General features: G+C 47.3%; 1 protein-coding gene across 1 annotated transcript in view; it reads right to left on the minus strand.

Annotated features, from left to right (window-relative positions):
- Positions 1-13,323, minus strand: part of LOC123763642 (protein abrupt) — a 29,189-nt gene extending 15,866 nt beyond the window's left edge. Inside the window, exon 1 of the mRNA XM_045750898.2 lies at positions 12,185-13,323. Within this exon, the coding sequence (XP_045606854.2) occupies positions 12,185-12,435 (251 nt within the window). The 5' untranslated portion in view covers positions 12,436-13,323. The remainder of the gene's footprint in view (positions 1-12,184) is intronic.
- Between the last annotated feature and the right edge of the window lie 537 nt (positions 13,324-13,860).

The following is a 13,860-nucleotide window of genomic DNA, read 5'->3' on the forward strand; positions in this document are numbered from 1 at the left end:
ATTACTCTAATGTGATTAAAAATAATCTCAGGCTATCAATTTATATTTGTGATTTTCTGCACAGGAATATTACATAATACCTTATAATAAAAGAAATGTTAGATGGGGGGAAAGAGGGGAGGGAGAGACAGACAGATAGACCCGGGAACCGCTGGTAACCCCTTCCCGTACTATATAAATAATAATATATATATATAACAAAACACCACCACCGGCCTGCGTGTGAGTGCAGAGAGGTCCAGTGCCACTCTTAGCAGCCTAATCACTGCACTCGGCCATCGCGAGTCGCTATAACATCTTCATGTGGGGGCACAACATACCTACATCACTCACGCCACATGCAGCAGGGCAGCTTCAACAACCGCTGCTGAATGTGGGCCAGCGGTCACAAGTTTATTAATAAAGTAGCAATTCTAGCAGTCAAGCGTTTAGTGTTGTGAATGGAACTTATAACATTAGAAAATGTTATTCCGAGCAACTAAGACTTTAGCAAAAATGTGATGTTAACTGAACATTTCCACAGATATGGTAAGTTACACAATACTAAAGCTTGTTCAACTTGGCAAGAACCAGGTAATTAGGTAAGCTTGACTCAAGCACTTCTGGCCAAAGGTGACCAAAGAATGCACACAATATTCTTGGCTTATATAGGCCATTTTGCCCAAGCTAGCACTACCACAGGCTAGCCCGAGTATTGAGAGAACAGGTCAAGGGGGCCCAGAGGGCAACGGGGTCAGGTCAGAGTGTCGTCACCTGCTTGTTAGTGTCGCTGGAACAGAGGTGGCGCATCCTGTGTCTCCAGCGCTATCAAGGACCTCCTGCGGGCCATGATAAGGACACTAGCTGCGGCACTATACAGGATCTCTTACGTCCCTTGATAATGCCACCATAGGGACGACAAGGGGGCCTGCCATGTATGTCCCTTGTAGCCTATGAAATACTCTGTGGTATACCTTTATGTTAAAAAATAATACATGTTTGCATGTGCGCAAGAACCTTTGAATTTGCATCAGTTCCGTGGATCATTGAGTCTTCACTTATGAGACCATTGCTCAACTCAACTCTCCCTTACGTCTCTCCTTCAAGAAGAAGAAAAGGTGACACGAAAGAAGGAAACGAGATCAGACAAGTTGTTCTTGACGGCGGCCACAGTACCAAGAAAGGTTGACGGTGGTGGAGAGTCCTTATCAGCTGACGCTCCTGGCTTCCCTTCCCTTCCTAGGAACCTCATCTTGCCTCTCACTTTGCCCACCGTCAAAATCTGGGGTTAACCTGCAGTGTTCTGCTTCTCGAAACATGACGATGGAGCTTGAACATTTGCCGAAGCTTTTAATGTATTCTGAAGAACTATACACGTAACTGAAGTTCCCAAGTGGGCGGATACTGGGCATTGTACTGGGGGGAGGAGCCTGAGGGCTGGTGGGCGGGTACTGTACGGCGCGGGGGGAGGAGCCTGAGGGCTGGTGGGCGGGTACTGTACGGCGCGGGGGGGAGGAGCCTGAGGGCCGGTGGGCGGGTACTGTACGGCGCGGGGGGGAGGAGCCTGAGGGCCGGTGGGCGGGTACTGTACGGCGCGGGGGGAGGAGCCTGAGGGCCGGTGGGCGGGTACTGTACGGCGCGGGGGGGAGGAGCCTGAGGGCCGGTGGGCGGGTACTGTACGGCGCGGGGGGAGGAGCCTGAGGGCCGGTGGGCGGGTAGTGTACGACGCGGGGGGAGGAGCCTGAGGGCCGGTGGGCGGGTAGTGTACGACGCGGGGTGAGGAGCCTGAGGGCTGGTGGGCGGGGTTTCATGACACCATCAAGATGGACTATGAACCAACACCAAAATTGATCAATTGGTTTGCATTTTTTAAGTGATATTTAATAATGAAAATCACTCACTACTTAAATCTAGAAAGTGTAGGTACAGCAACTGAACAGATATAGAATATAATGTTCACAATAACAGCATAACATAGGTTGACATTCTGGATGAAGACATGTGAGCAAATTGGTTACATAATGTTTGATATTACTCAGTTTCTCTTTTGAACCGGTTGAGAGAAGAACAGTTTTTAATCTTATTATGTAGGTCATTCCACAGTTTAGAACACCTTGACTTGCCAGGCATTTCTTCTCTGGTTAAGTCTCACTCTAGGAACACCAACTAGATAGTGTGGCGACCAAGGGTTCTGCTACAGCCCTCTAGGAAGAGTTTGAAGTCAGGATTAGTATGGCAAAGGAGAGTTTTATATAGAGTACACTTGAGAGCGTGTGTAGAGACTTCACATGTACCATATTCAAGCAGTTCAGTAAGGAAGCAGAGTGCTGTCTGTGCCTGGAGTTCCTTATTGTTTGAATTACTCATTTCGCTGAATACTTATGGGTCTAATGGTAGTCTTGGGTTGAAGATTCCCAGGCGCAGATACCGTAGGTGAGATACAGATAGGTGAACAAATCCACAAGGGCCGTGACGAGGATTCGAACCTGCGTCCGGAAGCATTCCAGATGCTGCCTTAATCGACTGAGCTACGACATGGTCAAAAAGAGTTGAAACCGAAGTTCTACTGAACTTACTGGATCCTGCAGCCTCTCCGAGACAGATAGGTGAGTGAACAATATAGTGTCACCAAGGCATAACGAGGTACGTAACATAGGATTTTAAAGCGAATACCTATTGTTGTTGAACCTTTCTGTGCTGAGATGTCAGCCTTGCTGTAGTTAGCGGTCGCAACCACTTGTTATGCTCAACAACTGCCTAAAGATGTGAATTGTGGCTCAGTCCGTTAAGTACCGTTGCGTCTCACCGCTAACTACACGGATAAACACATGGAAACAGCCTCACCTTTAGTTAGGTAAGGCTATATAGTCTCATTAAGGTCTTTGCCTATAGGGTAAACCCATATCGAGAGGAAATGAACAACATTAGAGGAATTAATATTAAATAAAACTGAGGACAAGGGCGCACATCCAGAGAGAAGCAGAGTCACCGTCCTTGGGCCAATGGCGTAAGCGCTGACTCTCCAGCAGAGGACACAAGTATTCACCTATTTGTGCTTGCGGGGGTTGAGCTTTGGCTCTTTGGTCCCGCGGCTGGTCTGTGTGTGGTCTGTGTGGCTGGTCTGTGTGTGTGTGGTCTACAAGGTTCAAACATTGTTCTCTACAAGTCTCTCCCTCGAGAACAACCTACCAAGTGAGGTGTGTGACAACCTGATAGATGTTCCCCTTTGCACGAAGAGAGTAACTGCGACGGTCTTATCACCCGTTAACATGCACAGTTATGTAACGCATTTTGGTAACAGGCTGGCGACCAACCCATACTGTCACTTAAAAAAAAAATTTGTGCAAGTGATTGGCTAATAACCCAGAATTGTGTTCAATCAAAACACATAATCTCCCCATTGCTTCAGATAACTGTACAGAAAAAGTGTTCTAGTTTGCAAACTTCAAAGTAAACTCTAACTAGTCACGTGTTAAAAAAATAGATCATAATAAGAGGAAGAGAACAATATTAGAAAATATCGAGAGAAAACGAAAAATAACAGACAAAATATTAACGGCACAATTTGCCAAATAAAGAAGAAGGTCCAGTTTAGTGAAGACTGATACAAGTGCTTGAGGCAGCCGCAGGTTTTCCTCGTGAAGACTTGGTGACTCAGGTTTATATATACAGAAGTGTGACCTGCGTCACCAGCCGCTGGACCTGAGCCTTGTGCAAGACACAAGCGGCGCCCAGCTGCTCTGTCTGACTCACTCTTGAGGAAGTGGTCGACCAGGCGGGTAGGCAAGCCATACCAACAGCCAGGATGTTGGTGAAGTCAGAGGAACAGCCAAGGAGCTGATGAAGTCAGAGGAACAGCCAAGGAGCTGATGAAGTCAGAGGAACAGCCAAGGAGCTGATGAAGTCAGAGGAACAGCCAAGGAGCTGATGAAGTCAGAGGAACAGCCAAGGAGCTGATGAAGTCAGAGGAACAGCCAAGGAGCTGATGAAGTCAGAGGAACCATAGGGAGGGGTTGAGGAGAGCTTGGGGAGCCAGAGTTGATGAGTCCAGAGGAACAGTAGTAGGCATCCATCAGTTTCAGGAGACTATGGAGTTGCGCTCTGATGTCGGCCTGGTCTGGAGTGGCCTCACCAGGGCGCAAAACGAGGGTCCTGTACCCTAGACATAGGTCTCTGATTTCTTTCAAGAACAGCTTGTATGAAATCAGAGACCTATGTCTTCCCGAGTCTGTACGGCTTTAAGGTCCGAGGAAGAGCCTGAGCTGCCTTGTACTCAAGGCAAAGACAGACTCTTACGTTCAGGCTGCTAGTAAGATAATGGGGACATCCTATTTGATTACCGATAGACTGTGAAGTCGTGAAAAAATATCTAAATTACAGGTTAAAACGTTCACTGTCTCTGAAAGTTCGCTGTGGCAAAATTGTGGAAGGAGCTTGTTATACCTCGCATGATGGTTCAATCAACAACAAATAACTATGCTAATATTTTCTGCAATATATAGACTGCTGAGGTTACATTGCAAGAAGCACAGTCACCAGCACACTTGTTTTTCATAAATTTCTAAACGCCCAGATAAGTGACTTCCCTCAGAGAATTTCAGAGAGCTATATCCTTACAGGTTCCTTTGTGCGTAACGTAACTTTCAATGTCCACATATCCGGATCTGAGCAAGACGAATCACCTTGGAGAGGACGGAGACGACGGGCTGGCGCCACTGAGTCATTAATGTGGTGGTCATCAGGGTAGTGAGTCTATCCACCTCGAGATGGCACTCTAATGCATCAAGGTGTGAGTAAAATCCATTTGCCAGGAGACGGTGAATGGCGCTCCCTTCTTAGAGATCCGGTGGCCGCGCCCACAGCAACAGGGACATGAAGAAGAGTATGATATCAGTGCCAGACTCGTCCCATGGCTCTCCCTCCCCCACGTCGGGGACCACAGCGCGTGGGAAGGGAGGAAGTAATGTGTGACGCAATATATTGAGTTCTCTTTGTTCTTGTGTCCGGCTCGACGGAGCAGCGCCTCTCGCATTAAGAACTGCAATAATAAATAGCCGTGGAAGATCTTATTTGTATTACTGTTTTTGCGAGTATAGTGTCAGCTGATGTCTGTTGGCCAGCCTGCCTTCTGTTGTGAAATTACCTAAGTGTAGTTACAGGATGAGAGCTACGCTCGTGGTGTCCCGTCTTCCCAGTACTCTTTGTCATATAACGCTTTGAAACTACTGACGGTCTTGGCCTCCACCACCTTCCCACTTAACTTGTTCCAACCGTCTACCACACTGTTTGCGATAGTGAATTTTCTCATATTTCTTCTGCAGTTTTGTTTAGTTAACTTAAATCTTTGACCTCGTGTTCTTGAAGATCCAGGTCTCAAAAAATATTCGTTATCAATTTTGTCGATTCCCTGTTGTTTTATTGTTATAGATTCAGCTACTCAGAACAAAACGTTCCAAGCAGCACGGGCTATGGTGAGCCCGTCGTACTTACCTAGCACAGGGGATGTGCGTGTGTCGATTCCTGTTACTATTTTGTATGTAGTGATTATTTCACCTCTTTTTTTTCCGTCTGTCTTCTAGTTTTGGCATATTTAATGCCTCTAACCTCTCCTCGTAGCTCTTGTCTTTGAATACCGGAAGCCATTTAGTTGCATGTCTTTGCACCTTTTCCAGTGGAAGCACGTTTATGTAGACAATGAACATTGCCGGTGCAAGAACTGAACCCTGTGGTACTCCACTCGTGACATTTCTCTAGTCCGATTCATTGCCTCTGATTACTACCCTCATTTTTCTGTCGGGAAGAAATTTGTTCATCTATGTTAGAAGGCTCCCTGTCACGCCTCTTTGTACCTCTTATGGGGGACTCTGTCGGTAGCTTTTCTTAGGTCCAGATAAATGCGGTCAACCCAACCATCTCTTTTCTGTAAAATCTCTGTGGCTCGATCATAAAAACTAAGTAAATTCGTTACAGAGGATCTTCCAGATTGAAAACCATACTGTCTGGCTGTTATTATATAATTTTTCTCTAGGTGTTCTATCCATATGGTTTTAATTATTTTTTCCAAAATTTGTAGTCCTATACTTGTCAATGATACAGGTGTATAATTAAGGGAGTCTTCTCTGCTGCAACTTTGGTAGACTGGGACTATGTTAGCCTTTTTCCATATCTCTGCCAGGACTCATGTACACAGAGATGACTGGAAAATCAATTGAAGTGAAATACAGAGCTCAGATGCACATTTTCTCAGAACCCAAGATGAAGCTCCATCTGGGCCCACTGTGTTGTTTTTACTTAGCTCCTTAAGCATTTTTTCCACATCGTCTCTCTAGACACCTCTATGTGTTCTATGGAATTCTTAATGTGTCTGGTTCTCTGAAAATTTAATTTTACTCAAACACACTTTGGAGCTGTTCGCTTAATGTTTCACACATTTTCTTTTCATTTTCCGTGAATTTGTGTCCCATTTTCAACCTCTGTATTTTTCCTTTACCTACAATTTTGCTTTTTATGAATTTATAGAATAGGGCTGGTTCTGTTTTACATTAGTCCACTGTACCTCTCTCAAAATTCTTTTCTATCTCTTCTCACTGCAGTGTAGTTGTTTCCTACTTCTTTGTATTTATGATATGTTTGAGGGTTTGGCCTCTTCTTATACTGATTCCATTTTTGTGACAGTTGGCCTCTCGCCCTCTCGCAATTTATGTTGAACCAATCCTGTTTCCTAGTTCTGCATCTATGTTATGGTATAAATTTTATGTGCCTTTATCACATATTTCACAAAACTTGACATACATTTACTTCCTTGCCTAACAACAAATCAACCTCATTAAAGAACTTTCTAAGTTACCCATAGTGTCCTCTCCTGAAATCAGATTTCTCGACTGCTTCATTTTCCTCATTCTCTTCTAGATTGTAACACATTGCATACTTTATCCCCAAAAGGACATGGTCACTTTTAGGCAAGGGAAGAAGGTACTGAATATCAAAATATCTCTTCCTCTTTCCTGGTAAATATCAAATTCAACGTTGAAGGAACATCCCCTTCCCTCATCCTCATAGCTTGGTTAACGTGTTGATACACCAATGTCTCCAGGATGAGGTTTACAAACCTACAGGTCCAAAAGTCACCGAGTTCTAGCAGTCGTTATATATCTTTATATCCGCTCTCGCTATAATGTCTCTCATGATCGTTAAGAAGTCCTCTCGTTCGGTGTCCAGCTCCTCCTTTGTTCATGTGTTCCATGGCAGTAGACTGTAAGCATTTTTGATTATTAATTAATCATCCTGATTACAAATATCCAGTGTTATTATATCACCTTCTCGTTGGCAATCATTAATTTGTTTACCTTTAGGTGTTCTTTCACCAGCACGGCAACGTCTCCACCTTTCCTAATGGCAAAGGTAAGCTGAGTGTCGCTTTTTGTCTTCTGTGAGCCTGTCTTCTGTTGGGTGGCTAGGATGTGCTGAGTGGCAGCTGATGTCTGTTGGCCAGCGTGCCTTCTGTTGGGAGATAACGGGGGGTAACCTGACCGTCATCTACTGTTTGCTGACGAACCCGTTTCCTGTTGTGTGACAAGGGTAACCTGAGTGTCAGCTGCTGTTTAACCCGTTTCCTGTTGTGACAAGCGTACTATTTAGTGCGTACAGACATCTCTGTTCTGGTCGACGCATTGCTTCACTACATAACCCGGGCCTACACACACACAACATAACCCAGGCCTACACACACAACATAACCCGGGCCTACACACACACAACATAACCCAGGCCTACACACACAACATAACCCGGGCCTACACACACACAACATAACCCAGGCCTACACACACAACATAACCCGGGCCTACACACACAACATAACCCGGGCCTACACACACACAACATAACCCGGGCCTACACACACACAACATAACCCAGGCCTACACACACAACATAACCCGGGCCTACACACACACAACATAACCCAGGCCTACACACACAACATAACCCGGGCCTACACACACAACATAACCCGGGCCTACACACACACAACATAACCCAGGCCTACACACACAACATAACCCGGGCCTACACACACAACACAACTAGGTCTAGATGTGAACCACACACTACTCTCCAGCACAGAACATCCGACACGCGAGTACTCCGTAGTACTCCGAGTACTCCGAGTACTCCAATAACCAACGTTCCTCCGTGGCATCACTGCGTCATTGCGTGTGTGTGTTCCCTCCATTGTGTCATATTTATGTTGAGACAAATATCACAACCATATTTATCCTTGTTTATTTATTTATTGGCTATGAAAATGGCACAGCTATCTTAATTTTATTGACATTTTTGTTCTGATGAAGTCATAGATGAAATCAAAGAACATGAGGTTATGTTTCGGCCAAATGCAGTTACTTTAATTATTTTTTTCATAATAGTGTTTCCCCTGTCAAGACTTATGAACATCTTGCTGGTCAATACATCCACTTAGCGTAAAAGAGCACCGGCTCTCTGTGACCTGTGGTATAGAGACCATAGAGCCAGGCAAGGAGTCTTGCCCTGGCTCTTTATGACCTGTGGTATAGAGGCCATTAGAGCCAGGCCAGGAGTCATGGACCATGCTCGAGGTAAGGAGGTCGTGGAGGAGTCGTCACAGTGTGAAGGGGTCGTCAGGAAGAAGAACACATCACTCTGATACCGTCCACTTGTGTGTGTGTGTGTGTGTGTGTGTGTGTGTGTGTGTGTGTGTGTGTGTGTGTGTGTGTGTGTGTGTGTGTGTGTGTCTGTGTGTTTCCTGTTGAAGATTTACAGTTTGTCAGTCCCTGTCAGCTGTTGTTCAATGGGTTGAGTCAGCTGATACCCGGGACGCAGACTGTCAGTCTTGCTGACCTCCCCCGTCAGCCTCACTCCTGTCTGACACCTTTGTTTGTGGTCCTTCCTGGTGCTGACATGGCCCCACGGCTCAAGCCGATGGGGTTCTCTCACTCAGCGGTCAAAACTGACACTGGAACCATGTCCCCATAGGTCTGGAACCATGTCCCCATAGGTCTGGAACCATGTCCCCATAGGTCTGGAACCATGTTCCCATAGGTCTGGAACCATGTTCCCATAGGTCTGGAACCATGTCCCATAGGTCTGGAACCATGTTCCCATAGGTCTGGAACCATGTCCCATAGGTCTGGAACCATGTCCCATAGGTCTGGAACCATGTCCCCATAGGTCTGGAACCATGTCCCATAGGTCTGGAACCATGTCCCCATAGGTCTGGAACCATGTCCCATAGGTCTGGAACCATGTCCTCATAGGTCTGGAACCATGTTCCATAGGTCTGGAACCATGTCCCCATAGGCCTGGAACCATGTCCCCATAGGTCTGGAACCATGTCCCCATAGGTCTGGAACCATGTCCCCATAGGTCTGGAACCATGTCCCCATAGGTCTGGAACCATGTCCCCATAGGTCTGGAACCATGTCCCCATAGGTCTGGAACCATGTCCCCATAGGTCCGGAACCATGTCCCATAGGTCTTCCATCCCAGATCTCAACCACACAAGAAGCTGACTAACTCCTGGGTACCTATTTACTGCTAGGTGAGAAGGTGCATTAGGCGATAGGAAACGCGCCAAACCATTTCTGCCCCGCCCGGGATTCGAACCTGGAATTCCCGATTGAGAGTCGAGAACGAACCCGACTGTACTACCGAAGGAATACGAAAGGGTGGTGACATGTTCCTTGACACAGGTTCAAGGCTCCAGCCCCGCCTGGCGGTGGGGCTATCCTGGCACGGGGAGTGTATGGATAGTGCCGGAGTAGTGCCTGTGGAGTGCCAGGGGCAGTGCCAGGGTAGTGCCTGGTGCCCGTAGAGTGTGTGTACTAGCCATAGCAGGAAGTTGTCCGCAGATGTCCGCGGCCTCTTATCTCTTTGGGCTGTCCGAACCTGGCTTAGCACCCCGTCCCTTCCCCTAGTACCTAGACCAGGAACACCAGTGACTTCCCTACACGCTCTCTCTACACTCTCACTCTCTCTACACTCTCTCTCTCTCTCTCTCTCTCTCTCTACACTCTCACTCTCTCTACACTCTCTCTCTCTCTCTCTCTCTCTCTCTCTCTCTCTCTCTCTCTCTCTCTCTCTCTCTCTCTCTACACTCTCACTCTCTCTACAATCTCACTCTCTCTACACTCTCTCTCTCTACGCTCACATTCACGGCCTCTCCTGTGAGTGGACAGCGCTCAGGAGTCGTAATTCTAAGGACTAAGGCGTTCGATTCCCAGCCGAGGAGGAAATAATTGTGTAGCGTTTCTCTCACCCTGATGCCCCTGTTCTCCTAGCAGTAAGTAGGTACCTGAGAGATAGACGGCTGCTACGGGCGGCTTCCTGGGGACGTGTGTGTGTGTGTGTGGGTTAGAGAAATATATATAGTAGACATGATAGAAGAAAAATAGATTGGTTAGAAAGGTGGGGGGTCCAAGAGCTAATAGCTCGATTCTGCAGACACAAATAGTAAACACACACACACACACACACACTTCGCTGGAAGACAGAAGAGTAAGGGGGGACATGATCACCACATTCAAGATTCTGAAGGGAATTGATAGGGTAGATAAAGTCAGTCTATTTAACACAAGGGGAACACGCACAAAGGGACACAGGTGGAAACTGAGTGCCCAAATGAGCCACAGAGATATTAGAAAGAACTTTTTTAGTGTCAGAGTGGTTGACAAATGGATTGCATTAGGCAGTGATGTGGTGGAGGCTGACTCCATACACAGTTTCAAGTGTAGATATGATAGAGCCCAATAGGCTCAGGAATCTGTACACCTGTTGATTGACGGTTGAGAGGCGGGACCAAAGAGCCAGAGCTCAACCCCCGCAAGCACAACTAGGTGAACTAGGTGAGTACACACACACACACACACACACACACACACACACACACACACACACACACACACACACACACACACACACACACACCACACACACACACACACACACACGGACTCGTAAATAAAGGAGTAGAGTTACAAGAACGAGTGGCAGAAGTACAACTACACATGATGGCGACAACAGAGACGAAACAGAGAAGTGATATGGGTAATAATCCTCCCACGAGAGTATCAAGCAATAAGGAGAGGGAGGGTGAGAGGGTGTAGCCGTGTTGCTGCAGCTTATCTACACCTTTGAAGAATTAACATTAGCACAGGAATCCGATCAGCAAGATCAGATTCCCTTAGGAATTACTAGGAACTGCAGCAGCGGGAAGCATATGGTGTTGGCAGTGATTTACAAATCCAGCAAACAAAAGAAGACTTAGAGAAGAATACGACTGATGCAATGTGAATTGTCTAAAGGTAATGGGGAAAAAAACAGCCACAGTAGCAATGGAGCTAAAATCCTTATACTGGACTGACGGACTTCAACATAAGAAATAGAGTGGATAAATAATGATGCCCGCGGGATGGCTGAGACATGGAGACCAAGACTGCAAACATTTTCCCCTCACACTGTTCACAATATTGTAGCTATTCACTGCATGTAGCTTCACTGCAGTTTCAGGCCTCAAGTAGAAACCAGCGAGCAAGATGTACTACTGTGCTACTGTGTCCACTGTGTCCATTGTGTCCACGGTGCCACTGTGTCCACACTGTCCACTGTTCAGCTAGCACGAACATCACAATTATGACACATATCTTCAGCAATAAATGTAAAAATAATAAACTGATTTTGAAAGCCAGGTGAGAAAATGATGCCGCCACGTCAACGTCTCGCTAATGGGTCGGGATTGACACCAAATTTCACCTGTTGACCAGTCCACACACCAGAAGGTGAAGGGACGACGACGTTTCGGTCCGTCCTGGACCATTCTTAAGTCGATTGTGTGTCAAGTCACACACAATCGACGTGAGAATGGTCCAGGGCGGACCGAAACGTCGTCGTCCCTTCACCTTCTAGTGTGTGGTCTGGTCAACATACATCAGCCACGTTATTGTGACTCATCGCCTGCAAATTTCACCTGCTCTAATTTCACCTTAATGAACTAATGTTGTACAAGGAGGGCGAATGTAGTTGTACCTTGTAACAGCCAAACGTTTCCGAGGTGTAAACAAATATATTAAATAATAATAATAAAGAATGAGTGATGAGGCTGAGGAAGAGGAGGATGAATAATGGCTTCTTAAGAGCAGGAGGCGCAGCAGCAGGAGGAGGAGGTACTTACCTGTAGGCGTTGTAGAGGCGCAGTCTAGCCAGGGAGACCGGGTCGGTCGCCGGCGCCAGCAGAGGGCTGGGCACCCCTGGCTCCTCGCTCTCTTCGCCTCCAGAAGTATCAGCGTTCAGCATCTTCCTCTCCCACTCTCCTTCTCTGCTGTCTAGAGTCTGCTCCTCGATGCTGCGGGAAGGTGGCGTGGTTGGCTGACCTGCTGCTGGGGGGCCTGGCGGCTCAGTGCTGGCTTCTTCCAGAGTTTGCATTCAGGGTTCTTCCAGGTAGTTGATGGGAGTATGGCACCCGTTGAGTTCCTTCCAGATACGTCCCAGTGCCTAAATCCAGTCAGTTGTGTTTCTATCGGACTCCGAATTCGGTCCAATGTGTTTACAACTTGTCAGTCTCTGGAGCTGACTAAGGTGCCAGCCAAGAGACAGAAAGCTCAAGACGAGAAGGACTTAATTATACCAATGACGAGAACTTGAAAACTTTGTCCAACGCTGACTGTAATGCTCTCACCAGGTGGGAGTGTGGACACGGTGGGCGCCAGGCACCAGCGGCACGGACGCTCCTGCCACTCTGACCGTCACTAGTCACTAACTTGCAAATGAAGGGGGTCACGACTTCAGTAATAACGAGGAACGTCTCACTTCAGTAACCAGAACACAGCAGCAATTCAGAACGAGACTGGGAGCAGATAGGAACACATTAATGTTGAGGTACTCTGGAACATCAGGAACGCGGTACCATCGCGGTTCTTCTCCACAGTTCACAGGAACAAATTACCGGAATGTATCAGAGTAACAATAAGGAACTACTGGTCAGGAACCTCGTGGTAATGAGACATATAATTCCAGTTGTCAAGATTTGTGGAACACTGATGAACTTGTCATTGACGCTAATCGTAAGTCGGACACGAGATAGAACACTGTCAGCAAGCAGTAGAGATGAGCAGGAACGGCGCCAGGCGCTAGCAGGGAGGAGCAGGAGACGAAGTCAGCAGAGAGCTGCAGTAAGCGGGGTCAGCAGGCAGCAGGGGGGTGAGATCTTGTCCAGTGCCCGGTTGACAGGCATCTGTGCCAACACGCTCCGTGCTTCAACGGAAACAGATACCAGAGGTGACCACTGGCACCCCCACTCTCATGTGCTTCCAGTGACCGACCTCCCCCACCTCTATTGGCACACCCCACAACAAAAGGGCCACACCACCAGGGCCACACCTCCACAACACCAGGGCCACACCTCCACACCACCAGGGCCACACCCCCAGGTTCACACCTCCACAACACCAGGGCCAAACCCCCACACCACCAGGGCCACACACCCACACCACCAGAGCCACACCCCCACACCACCAGGGCCACACCCCCACACTACCAGGGCCACACCCCCACACCACAGGTGGCCACACCCCTCCCCCCAAGCACCAGGGCCACTCACACACCACAGTAGTGTAGAAGAGAACGGAAACAATACATGTTGCTTGCCCTTACGTTGCAAATATTTTTGGTAGCTCGCTAAAGACTGCTTAATTGTACTAAGTCATTTTTGGTGTATTGTTAATGATTCCTTATTGAACATAAGAAATAAGAAACCATTGTACACATAACAAGCAAGGAACCTGCAGCTAACTACCCAACCACACTCCGAGGGGAAGATTACTTCTAGATGACGGCGTCACAATATATAGA

The sequence above is a fragment of the Procambarus clarkii genome, chromosome 52, assembly GCF_040958095.1.
Source record: "Procambarus clarkii isolate CNS0578487 chromosome 52, FALCON_Pclarkii_2.0, whole genome shotgun sequence".
Classification (NCBI taxonomy): Eukaryota; Metazoa; Arthropoda; class Malacostraca; order Decapoda; family Cambaridae; genus Procambarus; species Procambarus clarkii.